Source organism: Zingiber officinale, chromosome 3A, assembly GCF_018446385.1.
Source record: "Zingiber officinale cultivar Zhangliang chromosome 3A, Zo_v1.1, whole genome shotgun sequence".
NCBI classification, from domain to species: domain Eukaryota; kingdom Viridiplantae; phylum Streptophyta; class Magnoliopsida; order Zingiberales; family Zingiberaceae; genus Zingiber; species Zingiber officinale.
In genome coordinates this window covers 29,306,268-29,326,146 of record NC_055990.1, presented here as the reverse complement: position 1 = coordinate 29,326,146, position 19,879 = coordinate 29,306,268, and the positions used below count along the sequence as shown (strand labels likewise).

Genomic DNA, 19,879 nt, shown 5'->3' with positions numbered 1-19,879 from the left:
GTGATTAGATCAAGAAAATTTACTTGTAATTGTTCATGATCCAATAGAAGAGTTCAAGGGAAAAAAGTATACACCAAAATTTACCAACTAGTTATTTGCCTAGCATTACAAAGAATCCAAGAGTGAGTGAAAGAGAGTTCATCCATATGCTAGAGACTACAGCCATAAACTATAAATGAAACCATCGTTTCTCAAGGATGATGGACCACAGCATTGAGAAAAAGAAGACTTGCAGATAAACATTTAATTCGAATAGTTTGGATGATTCGGTAGTGAATTGATCACTCGAAAAATATGGCTTCATTACTCGTTTACTTGTTCTTCAGCATCTGGTGGTCCATATATCACGTTTATATAACTCTGTATCATTTCTGTAGTTAGACCTGGAAATCGGTAAGAGCTTGATGGTTGCAGATCGATTTTGATGAATGGCCATGACATTGCTTGAGCAGCTTCACATTCTTCGATTCCATCTCCGATAGCGCAGAACCGGACATTAGGGCCAGTGAATCTCTCCTTGATCCATGAGAAGCACTGAAGCTTTCCTACATCCCATGAGCTGTAGACTGGACATGGAGGGTCAAGCATTTTAGAAATATAACAAGTGATAAAAATTATATTATGGATCTGTTTTCGCAGGCAGATGACTCATTTGAGAAACGTAGTAATGAAGATTTGAAAAGTTGAACTTTACAGCTTTTGAGTTTCAGAATTCTGAACCAAACTGAACTGCGCCAAACCAAACAGAAAATTTTCAATTTATAGAGACACTGCTACCCAAGTGTCAAATAAATAAATTTTTACTGTTTTTAGATGATATTCAATGTGTTTTCATATGATGATAGCTAGGGCTGTCACATTCTCACTATGGTTCAGAGCCAAGAGACTGTGGGAACCATTTGGAGGATAGGAAACCAGGGCCACATGGAACCAAATGTACTGAACTATTAAATTACCACAAACCAGGGCCACATGGAAGATAAGAGAAATATACATACCATTATTAGCTGGGATTACATCATCCAAGCGATAGAGCAAACACTTGGCAAGACTAGGAATCAAGGATCCTTTAGTAACCAATACATTGACGTTTAGGTGTCTTTTAGCAACTGATCCATGTGTCATTCCTAATGTTTCCTCCAATAGGGCATGTGCTGAAAAAAATACTAATTAAAGATGACAGGAATAACCAATATAATCAATGAACTATTTAATAGTTTAATATAAATAAACTATATAAACTTATGAACTATTTTATAGTTTAGTGGAAATTATGTGCAACCAAATAGCTGGACTGAAGACAACTCGTGATTGTCACAAGGAAAAATTATGATACCACACTCTTATTTCAAGAATAGAGTATCTTAGGCTTTCATTATGATTATGGTAAATGAAGTTGCACCAACTTCTTGAGAAAGTATAACAATACAATATTCTTATAGCTTAGGCATACAGGAGAACAAAGCAGAAAAGTTCAAAGATAACTATATGTTTTGTATCATTACCAGCAATAAGCAGGATAAAGACAAGGAACCCAAGATGATAGTCAAGTTTCTAAACCAATTGTATGATAGCTTCTATTCAATTTTTGCGGAATTCTCTTGATTAGATACATGAATGCCAGACATTTTGACATCCAAAGAAAGCAATCTAGGTGCATTGGGGAGACATTTGTAAGTTCCACATCCTTCTAGACAATTGATATATTTCTCATTGCTGGCCACAAAACCACATTCCCTGTACCTAATTGAAATTTCTAACAAGAACTTGACCCATGAACATGTCACCAAAGCTAACATGCTAAGGAAAACTCATTTAATTCCTACCTTAAGTAATTTAAGTCCTTGTATATGGTCCATATTAGAGTCACAACCACTGCCTTCAGGTCCTACCATTATGCACTTACAAAAACAATCATCAATCAAACAATTATAATAACTTTTTTAGCACCAAATATAATATAAATTAGTACAAAAAAATTTATCTCCTATTTGATCCTAATTCAGATGAACTGATGTCCCAATATTAAAATCACTCTTCTAGGAATAAATCTAACTTCAATGGAAAATAAAAATAATTGCAGAAGAAAACTAAAGTCTATAGAAGTTTATCTTTCTTTTTCACGAATTAAACTAGACCTTAGACATGAAACAACATACCTGAAGATAGCCATCTGTTTGTATAGCCATCAGCCAAATTGTACAGATCATTCCAGAGTTTGATCATCTGTTGTCCAATCAACTTGTGCAAACCCTGTATATTCAGCAATGGTTCAGGATCAAATGTGTAACAACTATTGTCCTCCCCATATAATACTATATACATCTTGCCACACAGAAATAACTATCTTCCATGTACTTTTTAGTTTTGATGCCTATCAGTAGGGTTCAGTCTACAATGAACATTGATGAAACTAACCAAACCGCCATGATAAGCAATCTAACTTTCGTTCTTCAGATTTCAGATATAGATCTTGATAAGAGATGAGCACCCTAAAGTACTGCAGCCCAGATATTCCGTGACTGTTCTTACCTCCTATTTCTCAGAAACATGTAATGAAATTCATGAAGAGAGGCAGCTGTACAGATCATTCTTACAGGATTTCATTAATGAAGGCTGACAATGAAAGATAACTTCCAACAACACCTGAGCGTATTTCTCAGCAATGAATCGATGGCGATATGCAAGCTTTCTTTTATTGGAATCATCATAAGGAGAAGAAAGCCCATCATTTTTGAAGTCATAATTTGACAAGTCTCTTCCATCATCATATTCACTCAGAGAATCAAGAAATGGCTCATTATAGTTCTCAATCTGCATGGCAACAGAAATGTGAAAGAATCAGCAAGTGACAGAAAATGTGACTCATTCATCCTTGTACAAAGGCACTACTTTAAATAAAGAATGACATATCAGGTAGTCAGATTCCAACGTAAAGCATGGCATGGTGTGTTAATCAGTTAACAATTTGACCTGCATTTGATTGTGTCTGCCAATCCAAATCCAGATAAATATGTTGCCTGGCTTTTTTAGACGTTGTACTATGATGGCCAATTAACTGAAATGATAATGTTTGACATGACCAAACAAAGTTACAACCATTTGCTTTCAGCCTCCAAAATTCAATGTCAGAGACAGAAAGATGCATGCTATATTCAGTAAGTATAGCTTTAGATCGACTAACCTCGTCGTAGAAGAAAAATTCATCACAAACTTGTAGAATGTAGTTTTCCCAATGCTTCCCAATCTCAAAACCTTTTCTTGGGTCCTTCAAACCATTAAAGACCCCGGCATATGTTCCATCCAACAAGGACTTCAACAATATAAGTGTCTCATCCATATCCCATATGTAGACTGTTGTGGACCTAGAAACCTCCTCGGCATTTTTTTGGTTTTGAGACATAGCTGCAGGTGTTCTTATGAGATGCTGCTTACAAGTATTGCTGTTCAATTCAACAACACATAGGTGCAGCAATCAACCCTGTAATAGACATTGCAAAATAAGTGTGTGTGTGTGTATATATATATATATATATAGTAGATATTTGAATTGCTTATTTGACATATGTAGTAGATACATACCATAAATTTTGCGAATTTTGTTTTTTGATAGATATTTTTAACTCCATTAACTAATAACTGGACTTGTTGAGGTTCATTTTTAGTTTGTCAACTAGATGTACCATTTTCAGCTGCATACTCTAATGCTCAAATACTTTGACTCTTCCTCTACCTCTTCCATACTTATATCGGATGGACGCCCAGCACAAGTGGACACTTGATATTTCTATTGGTCAAGTGTAATTTTTTTTTTAAAAAATAATCATGGCACACACTTGGATCTGAACTTGTTGGGTACCAGTATCTGAGTTTAACACAGCTCTAATGAACTTTCTAAAGTCAGATTTCGATGATTACTGTTCAAATCTCTTCTTTTTTTTTCAAAACAAATTTATTCATACAGGGCTTTCTTTAGAAACACTACCTTTTGTTTATTTCGAAGCTATCACCAAACGAACCCTACCTATCTGCAAAACTAAAAATTCAGCCGTCAATTTTAAAAGCTCAATCCATAGTTGATTCAACAGCAAATAGTATTAAACGAGATACTATAAACAATTAGGAAAGCCACAACCTTTCATCGGCCAAAGAACACTGATCGACAATTTTCACAAATATTAATATTAGAAGAAACAGATAAGGATCTAGTTTTCCAGGTAAATAGGAAGAGAAGAAAAAGGATACAAAACCAAAATCCGGGGACAAGAAAGGCGCACCTGCTTTTCCACCAGATCTATATTGTTCTTGTTGTGCGTGATCTCCAATCGAGCGATTCCATTCCACGGCGCCGAAAGCGTCATACATATTTTATATTAAATTTAAGAAATGGACCAAAGTGCATAATTATCCTTTATAAATATTTAAATTATATAATTTGACATATATTTGTACAATATTATTGATGGTTTTTTACCTAACAGGAGCAGCCATATTTCCATATTTACTAAAATAAGTACCATAGTTTTTAAATTATCAAAAAGAACATCAAAAAATAGTGATATTCTCTTCCTACCCCTCCTGCTAACCTCCTAAATCTCCTCCCCCTCTGATGTCGTTTTCCAATGCATTCGAACAACAATTTAAGATTTATAAATCGAAAGTCTCTCCTTTTGGTTCGGATGCACATCACCTCATCATAGGTCTCACTTTAACTCTCTCTTTTGTCTTCATGTTCTTATATTGACAACTTCAACATGAGCCTCTTTCTGCTTTCCCATATCTCCCCCTACATTTATGCGGCGGATTGCAATAGAGTAAGCAGAGAGCTTGTGTTTTGTCGTAAAACATTAAAGAGACATTAAAGAATGTTACTTCGAAGGATTACTTCTTTAAAGAAAATCAACGTGGAAGGTCAAATTTCAAGCAATACTATATTTGGTAGAAGAAGAGAGATACGGTTTAGTTATGTATGTATAGTATTTCCTAAAAATTGATCTGTAATATCAAGAAAGACTAGCATGTTATTCTTTAATAAATCCATAAAGGTTTGACATCATAAATACCTTTACCTCGCTCGACATTCCTATTATTATAAATTATAATTTTGTTGATATTCAAAAATCCTAGTAGGTCCATCAGTGGTTTTCACTTATGGATCTAGAGAAGTCATATTACACCCAAAATCAATTCCTGTGACTTTTTCATGCACTAAGGACTCCAACGGTGTCGTCTATTGTTGATTAGGTCTCTCCGGAGCTGATATAATGTTACGATAAATTTCAGCCATAACGTGGGCTTGATATTTTCCATATCAGGCCTAGTGTGGGCCTGATATTTTCCATATCAAGCCCAGTGTGAGCCTGATACTATCTCATATCAAGCCTAGAGTGGGCTTGATACTATCTCATATTAGGCCCATCGTGGGTTTGATACTATCTCATATCAGGCCCACCGTGAGCTTAATATGAGAATAAATTAGGCTCATGGTGGACTTGATATGAGAAAATATATTAGACCCTTTTTAATCGCCTCGCTCAACCCTTCCTAATGATTTCTATTTCGCTCAAATCCAAATACCACTTATTCTTACATTGTAACTTTGCTAACTTAGTTTGGAATTGATTTTTCAAGGATGATCATATTGCTGAAGAAATTCTCTTTGAAATATGAAATACGCTTGATACAAATTTTGTTGTGAAACAGGGAGCTAATACTCAATCTACTTTTGAGTATACTGGTGTAGGTAACACAAATAGAAATACAAGCAATTTGGGCTTTGATTTAAATGAAGAAAGAAGTCACCTAGAAGATAAGGTTCAAAATTCTGGTACGATACTTGTCGAGTACTTTGATTCTACTTGGAGTGAGGAGGAAGAGCATCATATCCGGATTTTAGAGGAATTACAATGTAATATAGATAGACAAGAGTTTTTAGCTGATGATATGCAGATTGAACAATATGAATTTCCTCCAGAGCAATACAGTGACTTAGAGGAGGAATTCCCAATTGTTGATGATCCATATATTTTGAATTCTCGATTGCTGCAAAGGCTTATTGGAGAAGCAAGAGATGTGGATGAATTTTATGTTGGACATATTTTTTCTTCTCAACAAAAGTTCAAGAATGCACTTGTGAACGATGCCATGAATAAAAATATGAGATATAACCCAGTTGAAACCCGGATAAATAAAGTGAAAGCAGTCTTCTTTAACCAACCATGTACATGGAAAGTGGTTGGGCGGGGTGATTTGGAGTTTAGGGTTATAAAATATGTAAAGGAACACCAATGTAGCACCGTAAGGGAAAGTGTTGATCATCAAGCATGCTCTTCCTCATTTGTAGCATCTTTTATTGAAGAGCAATTTGTTTCTAACGAACAATACAAACCAAGTATGATTATATCTGATATAAAAGCTAGGTTTGGCGTGAACATATCATACAGAAAAGCATACATAGGTCGGGAGAAAGTGATGAAAAAGGTGTTTAAAGATTATAATTAAGCATATAGAGATCTTCCACTATATCTGCGTGAGTTGAGAGACAGGGATCCTGAAACTTATGTAACACTACACAGGAATGGTAACAACCAGTTCTAGCGATGTTTTTGGGATTTTGGCGCATGTCGAAGAGTATTCAGGTCGTATCTATACAAATTGATTGGAATTGATGCCACACATCTAAGAGGTAAGTATCCGAGTGTGTTGTTGATGGCTACAGCGATCGATGGCAATAGGAATTCCCTCCCAGTTACCTTTAGAATCACTGAAGTTGAATGTGTGTCTGTATAGGAGTGGTTTTTGAATCATACAAATATATTCTTAGTTGTCGATGTACGATCAATGAGCATACTATCAGATAGACATCATGACATTATATCAACAGTTAGGAAAGTCTACCCGACCGCCCATCATGTTTTTTGTTGCTACCACATGTCTTGCAACATGGTAACAGATACTGGCAGTAGGTCATCTTTAGGCTTGTTTTGGGCAGCAGCACTAGCAAACACTGTTGGAACCCCAAGGTTATTTTGATGTGATCAACCAAATTAGGTTAGATCCTGTGGTGTTTTAACCTTGTGTCTAAGTATGTAGGAGCTTAGAAACACAAGAAATCGAGCAAAAGATGCAGCTAGCGAGAAGGACGACACGGGAGAGAGTCGACGGACTCGGTGCGCCCGAGGGACGAGGTGTTGCGGAAGAGTACGCGAGCAGACGAGAAGAAAGTGCACTACATTTCTGAGGGGTGAGAAGCTGGAGCGGAAGGTTGCTCGAGAAGGCCGAAATTGAGTTCGGGTGAGCCTTATTTTGGTTGGTTAAAATCACCCAAGTGAGCGGAGCTGGAGCGGAAGACTCGGACCAAGGCGAGCAACACCGGAGAAGAGGGCCCGGGCCGAAAGTCAACTATGTTGACTTTAGTGGTCCGGGCGCCCGGAGCGATTCTGGGAGCCCAGAACCTGATTTTGACTAGATCGCATTTGACCGTGATTTGTTGCGAAGGGGATAAAACTTTATCCCCCTTCCAGACGTCTGGAACCCTCCAGGTGCCCCAACCAAGGCTATAAATACAGTCTTGGTCTAGAAGCTTTTTAATTCAACAAGCAATTTGATATTCAACACTTGTGCACTTCTATTGTTTAGTTTAGCTTCCTTCTTTCTGTGCTTACACTACTGTAAAAGAGGTTTCTCCACCTGAAGGAGAATTTAGTGCGATCATCTTCCTTGGATTAACAACCTCCCCGGTTGTAACCAAGTAAACTTCGGTGTTTCTTTTCTTTTAAGTTCAGTCTTTAATTACTTATGCAAGTGTTATTTTAAAAGTCCGAGAAGGGTTTTATTTTTATATTGTGTAAGGTCATTCAACCCCTACGACAGCCGACCACCAACGGTCCCCAACAAACACAACACTCCAGTATGATCTCATAATACAGTCCATGCTTGAAAAACATCCAGATGCCCATAAGTGACTTCAGAATATTGACCTTAAAAGATGGGCTAATGCACACTTTAGTGGGAGAAGGTACACAATGCTAACCACTAACTATGTAGAGAGTTAAATGCTTTGTTCAAGTATACACGTGAACTTCCCATAAACATGTTAATTGATAATACCAGAAGAAAAGTAGCTCAATTGTTCTATAATCGGAGGGAAGAAGCCTCAAAATGGAAGGGTGCTTTAACACCTAATGCTACTATAGAAATGGATTCAAGAAGAGAGAAAGCTAGACCATATAGAGTCCGTCCCTACTCTTAATCTGAAATGGAAGTAGAGACCTGGGGTGCTTCATACATTGTTGATTTGGAAATAAAATATTACAACTACAAAGAGTTTCAAAATTCTGGATTGCTTTGCTCACATGCTATTGCTGTAATCATTCATCAGAACATGGATACACTCCCGTATTGTGAGCATTATTTTCATTCATAAAACTGGAAGGCTACTTACATGGATCGTATTTATCCTTGTCAAAGCAAGGGATTTTGTCCTTGTGGTGTAAACAACTTTATAGTTCAATGCCCCCATAGCCTTGTGCAGCCTGGTAGGTGAAAGAAGGCACGGATTAAGTAGAAACATAATGGGAAGGTAAAAATCAAATGCAGTTGCTGCAAACAAATTGGCCATAATCGAAGGGCTTGTAGAATGCCGCCAGCTCTTGCTAATTGACTTATTGGTATATGTATGCAGGAATATTTTGTAAGCAGAAATATTATGGTTGATTTATCTATTTTGTATGAAGGCAGAATGGATCCATATCTTTTGTATGTAGGCGATCCTAGGAAATGTTGTATGTAGTACATCCATGGATTTTTTTGACTGGTGTATGTTTGCATGAATTTGAAGAAAAAATAGTTGTGTTGAGTTTTGTAAATTTTATATCTCTAATATGAGAATTGTCAATTATCTAGATATTTCAAAGTGGGTGCTTGTAAATTGGATTTCATCTATAAGTTCTGAATAAATTACGATAAGTTGAATTGGGTTTCATCTGTATTTTTCCAACGATGGGCCTGATATGGGAAAATAATAGGCCCACCGGTGGGCCTGATATTTTCCATATCAGGCCCAACTTAGGCCTGATATGTTTCCATATCATGCCCATTATGATTCCTGGTGTGAGAATTGTATAGGCGAATAACAGATATGGTTGTAAATTGAGTTTCAACTCTAAGTTACAACATAAAAATGAAGAATCATGTTGTACTTGTAAGTTAAAACTTGAAAGTGTGCAGTGTTCATTGAATTCCATCCAGTGCACTATTCCGTGCCGAATGGCATGAAATAATAACTTCAATGACAGTGGTTAGAACCTAGGTTTGACACCATATCTACCTTCTCCTCACTCAACCCTTCTCATTCATTGATAGTTTGGTGAAATCAGACCTCTCTAGGTCCATCAGTGGATTTTGGTCAAAACCCACTGATAGACCAAGAGAGGTCAGATTGCACCTAAATCAATTCCTGTGGCTTTTGCATGCATCAAGGACTCCAACGGTGTCGACTATTATTGATTTTGATCTCTCTGGAGGTGATCTAATCTAACGCTAATTTTTAGCCAGAGGGTGGGCCTAATATGGTGTCATATCATGCCCAACGGTGAGCCTAATATTTTCCATATCATGCCCAACGGTGGGCCTGATATTTTCTATATCAGGCTCTACTTGGGCCTGATATATTTCCATATCAGGCTCACTGTGATTCCTGGTGTGAGAATTATATAGGTGAATAACAGATAGGGTTGTAAATTGAGTTTTAATTCTAAGTTATGACATAAAAATGAAGAATCTCGTTGTGCTTGTAAGTTAAAACTTGAAAGTGTGCAGTGTGCATTGTTCATTGAATTCCAGCCAATGCATTGTTCTGTGCCAAATGGCACGACACAATAACTTTAATGACAGTGGTTAGAACCTAGATTTGACACTATATCTGTTGGTGCAAGTTGCACCAGAATCAAACTTGAGTTTTGATGTTGTCAAAGATTCAAGTTAAGTTTTGTTGTGATCTAACAAGTTAACTAAGTGTGCAGGTTATTTTCTCAACTGGGAAAGACCTAGCTAGAGGCTAGGCAGGAAAAGTCTTAGCAGATCGTGGAACCCAGGTGAAAGTCTAAGTGGGTCGAGAGGACCTGACGCTTGCCAGTGTGATCGAGAGGTCTGGAGGACCGAAGGTCGAAAGAAAAGTCCTTGCGAGCCGATCAAGGTAAGTGAAAAGTCCAAACAAGATCTAGAGAATCAATGTTTGGCAGGTAAGTTGAGGTAAACAATTGGAGGAGCGATAGAGAGGTCGAGTTCCTAAAGGGAACAACCTAAGGTCGCTGATCCAACTGAAGAAACCGGGAAGGTTTTCAAGTTGAGATCAAGACAAGTTCTACTGTCTAATATTACTCATGCATTATATATTACTGTGCTAACCTTTGTGTTGCTAGGATATTTTGTTTAACACTGTTTTGCAGGTTATGACCTGATCGGTCGATCGAATGTAGGGATCGGTCGATCGAACTAGGGTGACTCAACACAGTTTAATTCAATCATCAACGATCAGAAATAGAAGGAAACTACACTGATCAGCCGACCGAACCAGAGGATCAATCAACCGAACGATCAATCATTAAAGGCACAGTAAATGTGAATCTCGGCAAATCTCGACGAATAGGGAAGGAGCCTATTCGGTCGACCGAACAAAGTGATCGGTCGACCAAACCCTTAATGGTCATTAATTGTCGAAGATCGAATCAGCATTGGATCTCATCCAGGAAGGAAGAGAGCTGGTTCGGTCGATCGAACTCAGGGATCGGTCGATCGAACATTGATGCTTCTTATAAAAGAGATTTCGAGGTCTGAGGCTAAAAACAACGTTGTTCTACTTCGAAAATCATTTCTGTGCAAGCTTTTGCTACTAATCTACGGCTCGCAAGCTGCTCCATCCAGAAGGGTCGACTAAGCTTCATCGTAAATCTTTGTTGGTATATTTTATTTTAGAAAAGCTTGCATTGTACTTAAAATCTTACAAGATAGTAGAGTGTTACTATCTTGTATATTGTATGCACTACTTCTTTCCAAGGTTTTCGGAAAGAAGAGTATTAGTGGATTGTCCATCGGTGCAGTCAAGGATCGCGGGCCTTGAAGTAGGAGTCAACCTAGGCTCTGAACCAAGTAACTGAACTGTTCTTTATTTTTTCGCTGCACGACTTTGTTTTTAATAAGTAAAAGAAAAGTTTTAAAAATGCGATATTCACCCCCTCTATCGCACCCATTCGATTCAACAATTGGTATCAGAGTCAAGTTGCTCTGAAGTTACTTAACCATTTTTCAAAGCATTTTGAAAACTTTTACTTTTCACTTATTTCTTTTCTTTTCTTTTAGAATAATCTTTTCTTTCTTATTTATATCTTTTCAGCACTACTAATCCCAAGACGAAAGTTTTGGGAATTTGTTTGTTATTTTCTTTATTTCAAGGATGTCAAACTCCTACCAAGAAGGATACAGTATTGTCTGACCTCCTCTTTTCAAGGGGGAGAACTTCAGCTATTGGAAGAACAAAATAGAATACTGCCTTAAGTCTGATATCGAGCTTTGGTTCACAATACTGAAAGGCTACACAGCTCCGACAAAAGATGGAACACCACTAGAACCTGAAGAGTGGACTCCTCCAATGATCAAGAAGGCACAACTAAACTATAAGGTGATCAACACCATTCAGTACGGGCTCACAATGGAGGAGTTGAACCGAGTCAGCCCCTACGACAACTCTAAGGAACTATGGGACTGCCTAGTAAAACTACACGAAGGGACTGACGAGTCTAACGTAAATAAAAGGGACTTACTTTTAAATAATTTATTCAATAAAATGCTCCCCGGAGAGACGGCTTCGCAACTACACGCTCGACTAAAGGACATTCTCAATGGCCTCCATCTGATCAGACACAACCTGGAGAACCACAACACAATAAGGTACGCACTAAATACTTTTCCGCGGAATGCCTTGTGGGCATCAATTGTAGATGCTTACAAAGTTTCTAAGGATCTTTCAATTCTTAAGTTAGATGAGTTATTTTGTAAATTGGAATTACACGAACAATCTAACGCAAGCCATGTCGAGAAAGGAGTCGCTTTGTATGCAGGTCCAAGCAAGGAAGCCAAATCAAGAACAAAGATCGAGTCAGAAAGTGAGTCAGACTCTGACTCAACAAATGAAGAAGAACTAATCAACATGGTCTAGAGATTGCTGACGAAGAAGAAATTCAGAAGAAGTGCCAATAAGACACCACTTAACCAGATGTAAAACAAATCAGAAATGATTTGTTATGGATGCAACAAAATGGGGCATTTCAAAACCAAATGCCCAAATTGGAAGGAAGAAAGGCCCAAGTCGGCAAGAAAGAAAGCCCTCCATGCGACATGGGACGAGTCATCCTCCGAGGAATCCAATGCGGAAGAACCGAATCATTCTAGCCATCTTGCCTTTATGGAAAGAAACGAAGAATCCGATTCTGAGGAAGAGTACGAGTCTGGAAACTACAGTGATTTCGAGGTCGACATCGAGTACGAGAGAAGTCACGGATCCGCATCCATTTCCGAAGGTCCAAATATGGTAACGATTTATTCAAAGCTAAATTTACTTAAAGTTGTTAAATGTTTGTTTAGAAAATTATCAAAATTCGAAAAATAAAATAACTTGCTACTTAAGGAAATATACCACCATAAGAAGCAAGTTAACTTTGTTGGTGCAGCGGAGGCCGGCAAGAGGGGGCGAATTGCCTACAAAATTAACCTATACCCTCCTCAAAACTTTCAACTCAAAAATACAACAACAATAATAAAATTAAAACAGAAATAAAAGAGGAGACCGAAGTTTAACTTGGTTACAACCAAGACGGTTGTTAATCCAAGACAGTCGAAGATCGTACTAGCAAAGTCTCCTTCACTGTAGGCGAAGAAGCCTTTTTACACACTTAGAATGCTCACTAGTTGATAGGAATTGATTACAGAGTTAAATACTGAGTTGATATTTAATTCCTAGCTCCAGGGGTCCGTTTATAGCCCCTGGAAAGTCTATCTCGGAGGTCAAAGGTGCCTCCAACAGAGGTCCAAGGCGCCTCCAACCGAGTTAGCGGATAAAACTCTATCCGTGCACAAATGGTCACTTTTGACCTGTTGAAGGCGCCTTCATCAAGCCTTGAAGGTGCCTTCAAGGTGAAGGCACCTTCAAGCTATGATGAAGGTGCCTTGAGCAGATTTTCAAGCTAAGTTACTTCTTTGCTTCAACTTCCGAAGCTCCGTTCTTTTGGGTGATTGCAGCCAACTGAAATAGGGCTCACCCGAACCCAATTCTCGGCCTTCTCCTCGAGTAGGCTTCCTCCCCGGCTTAATGTCCCTCGAACGCCATGCACGTTCTTCTCGCCCATTGGTGTACTCTTCCGCAGCTCTCTCGTCCTTCGGGCGCACCGAGCCCGTTGGCTCCCTTCCTGTGCCGTCCTTCTCGCTAGCTGTATCTTTCGCTCGACTTCCTGCGCTCCTAAGCTCCTGCACACTTAGATACAAGGATCAAACACAAAACAGGACCTAACCAACTTGGTTGATCATATCAAAACAACCACGGAGTCCAACAATCTCCCCCTTTTTGATGTGCATCAACCCAAGTTCAAGTCAGGGTAAAAATAGACAAATAGTAATTTTTAAAGAAAATTATTAAACTGACATGTTAAGCATAAGTTTGCAATAAATAAAATTACAACTACTTAATTAAGAGTTTAAACAGAATTTAAAAAAAAAACAAATAAAAAATATTTTTAAGACTCAGAGTTTTGAAAAAAAATTCTCTAAAAAAAATCTCTTCCCCTAAACTTGTACCTTTCTCTCCCCCTTTGATCACAACAAAAATGGGGTTATAATAGAAGAATATGATATAAAAAAATATTTAGCAAATTTTTAAGTTAGAAAATTTTCTAAGCAAGATGAATTTTTTCAAAAATATCTAAGCAAAAATGAATTTTTAAAGTTTTCCAAAAAAAAAATTCTAATTAAACTGAATTTTTAGAATTTTTTTAAAAAATAATTTCTAAGTAAAAATGGATTTTTAGAATTTTCCAAAAAATATTTGAAAAACTTTCAAAGCATTATTTAGTTCTAGTTTTAATACTTTTTCAGAAAGTTAATAAACATTTTATTTCAATATTTCAGCTTCCAAGTCGTGGCGAGGCACTAGGTCTTCTTGGTTATTGAAGCAACAACCACTTCCTTAGACAAACCTTCATAAAGAAATTTTAACGTTTAATTTTTCTTCTGAAAGCCTTAAAAAAATTAATTTAGCATAGATTTTGGAACCCAATAGAGGCTCCTTCATACAGGATTATTCAAAAATTTAGGGGGTACATAATTTCTGGGGACTTTCCTAAGTTGCCCCTGATGTTTTTCTAATATACCAATTCAATTTTCCATAAATTCTTAATTTTGATTTTAGAAATTTATTTAAGCATGCATCATTATTCTTCAATTTCTCAATTTCAACTTTTAATTTTTTATTTTCTATTTTTAGATTATCATACATTTCTAGTGGACATGCTTTTGCTAGGTTCAATTTCAATTCAGCATTTTATTTTCTAATTTGAATAAATCTTTAGAAAAAAATTCAATAAATTGAAACGATTGTGTAGGGGTTAGATTACGTACCTGACTTACCTGACTCGGTGATGCTCCCCCTTCATCGTCGCTTTCTTCGTCTGAAGTTCCTCCCCCTTCATCTATAGTCATTTATGAGCTTGACTCTTCTTCCAGCTGATGGTTAGCCATTAGTGCTAACCCAGAGAAGGCTTCTACGTCTGATTCGAAAGAAGACGAATCTGACCAAGTGGCCTTCAGGTTCATGTGTTTGGAGGATTCTGGTTTCTTGTACTTTGTCTTTTCCTTCTCTTTCTCCATTTTCTTTAATTTTGGCAGTCATCTTTGATGTGCCCTTCTTCATTGCAGTTATAACAACGAACCGTTCTTTTTCTTTGTTGATGCCTCTTTGTCTGCGATCTAAATTTATTAGAATTAGAAAACTTATTGAAACGCTTTAACAGTAGTGCCGCTTCCGATTGGTCGATTGAGGCTTCGGAGTCAGAGTAATTTGATCTTGCCTTTAGGGAAATGTTCTGACTAGTCTTCACTACTCCACTGGACTCTGCAACTTGAGATTCGTGAAGTTCAAAAGTTGAAAATAAATTTTCTAAAGTACTTACCTCGAAGTTCTTAGAGATGTAGTACGCATCTACTAAGGACGCCCATTCTGGAGTTCTGGAGAAGGCGTTGAGCGCGTATCGTATCGAGTCCCGGTTCGATACTTCTTCTCCAAGATTGCTTAGTTGAGTTATTAGCTCCTTAATTCTTGCTTGGAGTTGCACTACCTTCTCGCCGCCGTTCATCCGAAGGTTCGTTAACTGGGTCCGGAGGATGTCGCGCCTCGCTAGCTTAGCTTCCAAGGTACATTCGTGAAGCTCTAGGAATTTGTCCTAGAGGTCTTTAGCGAAATCGTAGCTCCCGATCCGACTTACCTCCTGGGGCGGCAACACGCTGAGTAGGTGGAATTCCGCCTTTCCGTTGGCCACGAATTCTGCCTGCTCTTTCTTTGTCCAGTTGAATTCTTCTTTGTCTTTTGGAACTACATAGCCATATTTCATGATTAAACAAATATCAAATTCTGTCTTGAAAAATACCTCCATCCGGCGTTTCCACGTCGCGAAGTCTCCGTTAAACTTCAGGGGATGAATATTTGCTCCGGCCATCATCTTGATCGTTGTGCTTCAGTCGGTGGTTAGTCCTTCTGAGGCGGTCTGGCTCTGATACCAATTGTTGGTGCAGCGGAGGCCTGCAAGAGGGGGGTGAATTGCCTGCAAAATTAACCTATACCCTCCTCAAAGCTTTCAACTCAAAAATACAGCAACAATAATAAAATTAAAACAGAAATAAAAGAGGAGACCGAAGTTTAACTTGGTTACAACCAAGATGGTTGTTAATCCAAGGCAGTCGAAGATCGCACTAGCAAAGTCTCCTTCACTGTAGGCAGAGAAGCCTTTTTACACACTTAGAATATTCACTAGTTGCTAGGAATTGATTACAGAGTTGAATACTGAGTTGATGTTTAATTCCTAGCTCCAGGGGTCCTTTTATAGCCCCTGGAAAGTCTATCTCGGAGGTCCAAGGCGCCTCCAATAGAGGTCTAAGGCGCCTCCAACCGAGTCAGCGGATAAAACTCTATCCGCGCACAAACGGTCACTTTTGACCAGTTAAAGGTGCCTTCATCAAGCCTACAAACGGTCACTTTTGACCAGTTGAAGGTGCCTTCATCAAGCCTTGAAGGCGCCTTCAAGCCATGATGAAGGTGCCTTGAGCAGATTTTCTAGCTCAGTTACTTCTTTGTTTCAACTTCCGAAGCTCCGTTCTTTTAGGTGATTGCGGCCAACCGAAATAGGATTCACCTGAACCCAATTCTCTGCCTTCTTCTCGAGCAGCCTTCATCCCCGGCTTAACATCCCTCAAACGCTGCACACGTTCTTCTCGTCCACCAGTGTACTCTTCCGCAGCTCTCTCGTCCTTCGGACGTACCGAGCCCGTCGGCTCTCTTCCCGTGCCGTCCTTCTCGCTAGCCGCGTCTTCCGCTCGACTTCCTGCGCTCCTAAGCTCCTGCACACTCAGACACAGGGATCAAACACAAAGCAGGACCTAACCAACTTGGTTGATCACATCAAAACAACCACGGGGTCCAACAAACTTGAGCGACTTGACTAACCAAGTTCAAGTCGAAACTTCAACTCAAGTTGCAAAACTTGAGGAAGAAAATTCCAACTTGAAAGGTCAAGCTGAGCGACTCAAGAAAATATTGGAAAAGTTCAAACTGTGATCCAAGTGTCTAAATATGGTACTTGGATCGCAACGGGCCGTGTACGACAAATCAGGACTTGGCTATAAACCAAATCAAACAAACAAACTATATTTGTCATTAATTAGTCAAAATGTTAGAAGTCAAGTCCAAGCATGAGTCCAAATAAAATATTTAACCAAACCAATTAAACCAAATCTCTACTTGATCCCTAAAAGTCAGATTCATTACTTAGATAGACCATATCTAAGCTATGACTCAGGGGGAGCAAATAGAAAAATAGTTCAACCAACATGATTAATTAATCTTACACACTTAGGATTAGGTTTACTTTCTGCTTAGAACGGTCAGTTAAAAAGGTTTACCAAACCCTACAACATAGCATTGGAATGGATTGGGATGATAGTACGTTAAGGAAGCTTTTTCTAATGCATGTCTAGGCTGAATCTTGTGTATTCTACCTGATGCACTAGACTTAACAGATCTGACCGAAGCTACCCCAGTCAAACATGGGCTAGTTAGACCACAACTTAGTATTAAGTTTTTTGGCAGAACTATTTTGGAAAGTATTCAGCAAGTGGTCCACCGTTGATATATAAGAAGGTCATATGTCTCGCCACTGAACTGAAAACTTATCCTTAGGAAACATGTTTGATTAACCCAAAGTTAAGTTTGAATCTAACATGCGTTCAATAACCTTTTTCAAATTCAAATTAAAAACTTAATTAAAAAAATATTTTAAAAAACTTAATTATTTTAAAACTTAATTAAAAAAATTAAAAACTTAATTAAAAAGTATTTTAAACTTAACTTAAAAATCATTTTAAAAACTCAATTATTTTAAAACTTAATTAAAAAGTATTTTAAAACTTAATTAAAAACATTTTAAAAACTTAATTATTTTAAAACCTAATTAAAAAGTATTTAAACTTAACTTAAAAATCATTTTAAAAACTTAATTATTTTAAAACTTAATTAAAAAGTATTTTAAAACTTAATTAAAAAACATTTTAAAAACTTAATTATTTTAAAATTTAATTAAAAAGTATTTTAAAACTTAATTAAAAATTTAATTAAAAACATTTTTAAAACTTAATTAAAAAATTTAATTAAAAAACATATTAAAAACTTAATTATTTTAAAGACTTAATTATTTTTTTAAGAAACTTAATTATTAAAAATTATTTTAAAACTTAATTAAAAAGTATTTTAAAACTTAATTAAAAACTTAACTTAAAAATCATTTTAAAAACTTAATTATTTTAAAGACTTAATTATTTTAAAGACTTAATTATTATTTTTTTAAAAAAACGTAATTATTTTAAAACTTAATTATTAAAAATTATTTTAAAACTTAATTAAAAACTTAACTTAAAAATCATTTTAAAAACTTAATTATTTTAAAGTCTTAATTATTTAAAAAAAACTTAATTAAAAAGTATTTTCAAACTTAATTAAAAACTTAACTTAAAAATCATTTTAAAAACTTAATTATTTTAAAGACATAATTATTTTTTAAGAAAAACTTAATTATTAAAATTTATTTTAAAACTTAACTTAAAAATCATTTAAAAAACTTAATTATTTTAAAAAACTTAATTATTTTAAAACTTAATTATTAAAAATTATTTTAAAACTTAATTAAAAAGTATTTTAAAACTTAATTAAAAACTTAACTTAAAAATCATTTTAAAAGCTTAATGATTTTTGAAACTTAATTATTTTAAAACTTAATTAAAAAGTATTTTAAAACTTGATTAAAAACTTAATTAAAATTATTTTAAAACTTAATTAATAAACTTAATTATAAACATAATTTAAAAACTTAATTAAATTAATTTCAAACTTAACTAAATTAATTTCAAACTACACTAAATAACATTAAAACATAATTCAACCCAAGTATTATATTAATACAACTAAATCAACAATATAACACAAAAGTCTGAAAATTTACCCGCTTAATTATATTCATCCTTTAACCAAGCTTTGGTTTAAATCCTACGTTTTGTGTAAGAATTCAAAGCTCCGGATAAATGGATCTTGGATAGTGACTGCTCCAGACATATGACTGGTGATCAACATAAATTTACCAATATCAAGTTCAAAAACTTGGGATCAGTTGCCTTTGAAAACAATGGCAAATTAAAGGTAATTGGTATAGGTAAAATTCAATTACAATCTAATATATCAATTAAAAGGGGTTTACCTGTTAAACATTTTCATTATAATTTGCTTAGTATAAATCAATTATATGATTCAGGATTTAAGGTCAAATTTGTTTCTTCTGAATGTTTAATAAGTTACAATGATTCAACTAAAGTATTGCTAAAAGGATTTAGAGATAAAAAATATATACTCAATTAATCTACCTAAAATATTACCAAAGTGTTTTTTTAACACATCAAGAAGATACATGGTTGTGACATAGAAGACTAGCTCACACCCATATTAGGAATTTACTAAAATTAAACAAAAATGGATTAGTTAAGGGTCTACCAAAATTAGGAAATCCTGAAAATAAGTTTTGTAATTCTTGTCAACAAGGAAAATAAATTAAATCAAATCATAAATTAACTAATCAAAATAGAACTAATAAAATACTTGAACTCTTATATTTAGATTTATTTGACTCTCATGATATAAAATCACTAAAGGGAAGCCTTTACTGCTTAGTAATTATTGATGATTATTCGAAATACACTTGAGTTAAATTCTTATCTAATAAAATTGAAACTTTTGTGACATTTAGAAATTTCTACAAACAAATAGAAAATGAAAAAGAAATTAATATTAAGAAAATTAGAAGTGATAATGGAGGGGAATTCAAAAATCAATATTTACTAATTTTTACTTAGAAAATGGTTATCACCATGAATTTTCATGCCTAAAAACTCCACAACAAAATGGCCTAGTAGAATGCAAAAATAGAACTTTACAAGAAGCTGCAAGAACAATGTTAAATGAATATAATTTACCTAAATATTTTTGGGTTGAAGCTATTAATACAGCTTGTTAGGTCCAAAA

At 35.8% G+C, this 19,879-nt stretch overlaps 1 protein-coding gene across 5 annotated transcripts; it reads right to left on the bottom strand.

The window, feature by feature from the left end:
* Positions 1-54: 54 nt before the first annotated feature.
* LOC122051601 (eyes absent homolog) lies at positions 55-4,398 on the bottom strand. Of its 5 annotated transcripts, none has more exons than XM_042612796.1 (7): positions 4,278-4,384; positions 3,986-4,028; positions 3,185-3,481; positions 2,647-2,814; positions 2,160-2,253; positions 999-1,154; positions 55-566 (listed from the first exon to the last, which is right to left on the bottom strand). In XM_042612796.1, the coding sequence occupies exons 3-7, from the start codon at positions 3,401-3,403 to the stop codon at positions 304-306; spliced, it is 900 nt and encodes a 299-aa protein (XP_042468730.1). In that variant the 5' UTR covers positions 3,404-3,481; positions 3,986-4,028; positions 4,278-4,384; the 3' UTR covers positions 55-303. The 5 variants fall into 5 exon arrangements, with proteins under 5 accessions (XP_042468730.1, XP_042468731.1, XP_042468732.1 ...); XM_042612797.1 differs by having other exon boundaries at positions 3,986-4,036; positions 4,278-4,360; XM_042612798.1 differs by lacking the exon at positions 4,278-4,384 and adding an exon at positions 4,136-4,271.
* Positions 4,399-19,879: the final 15,481 nt, after the last annotated feature.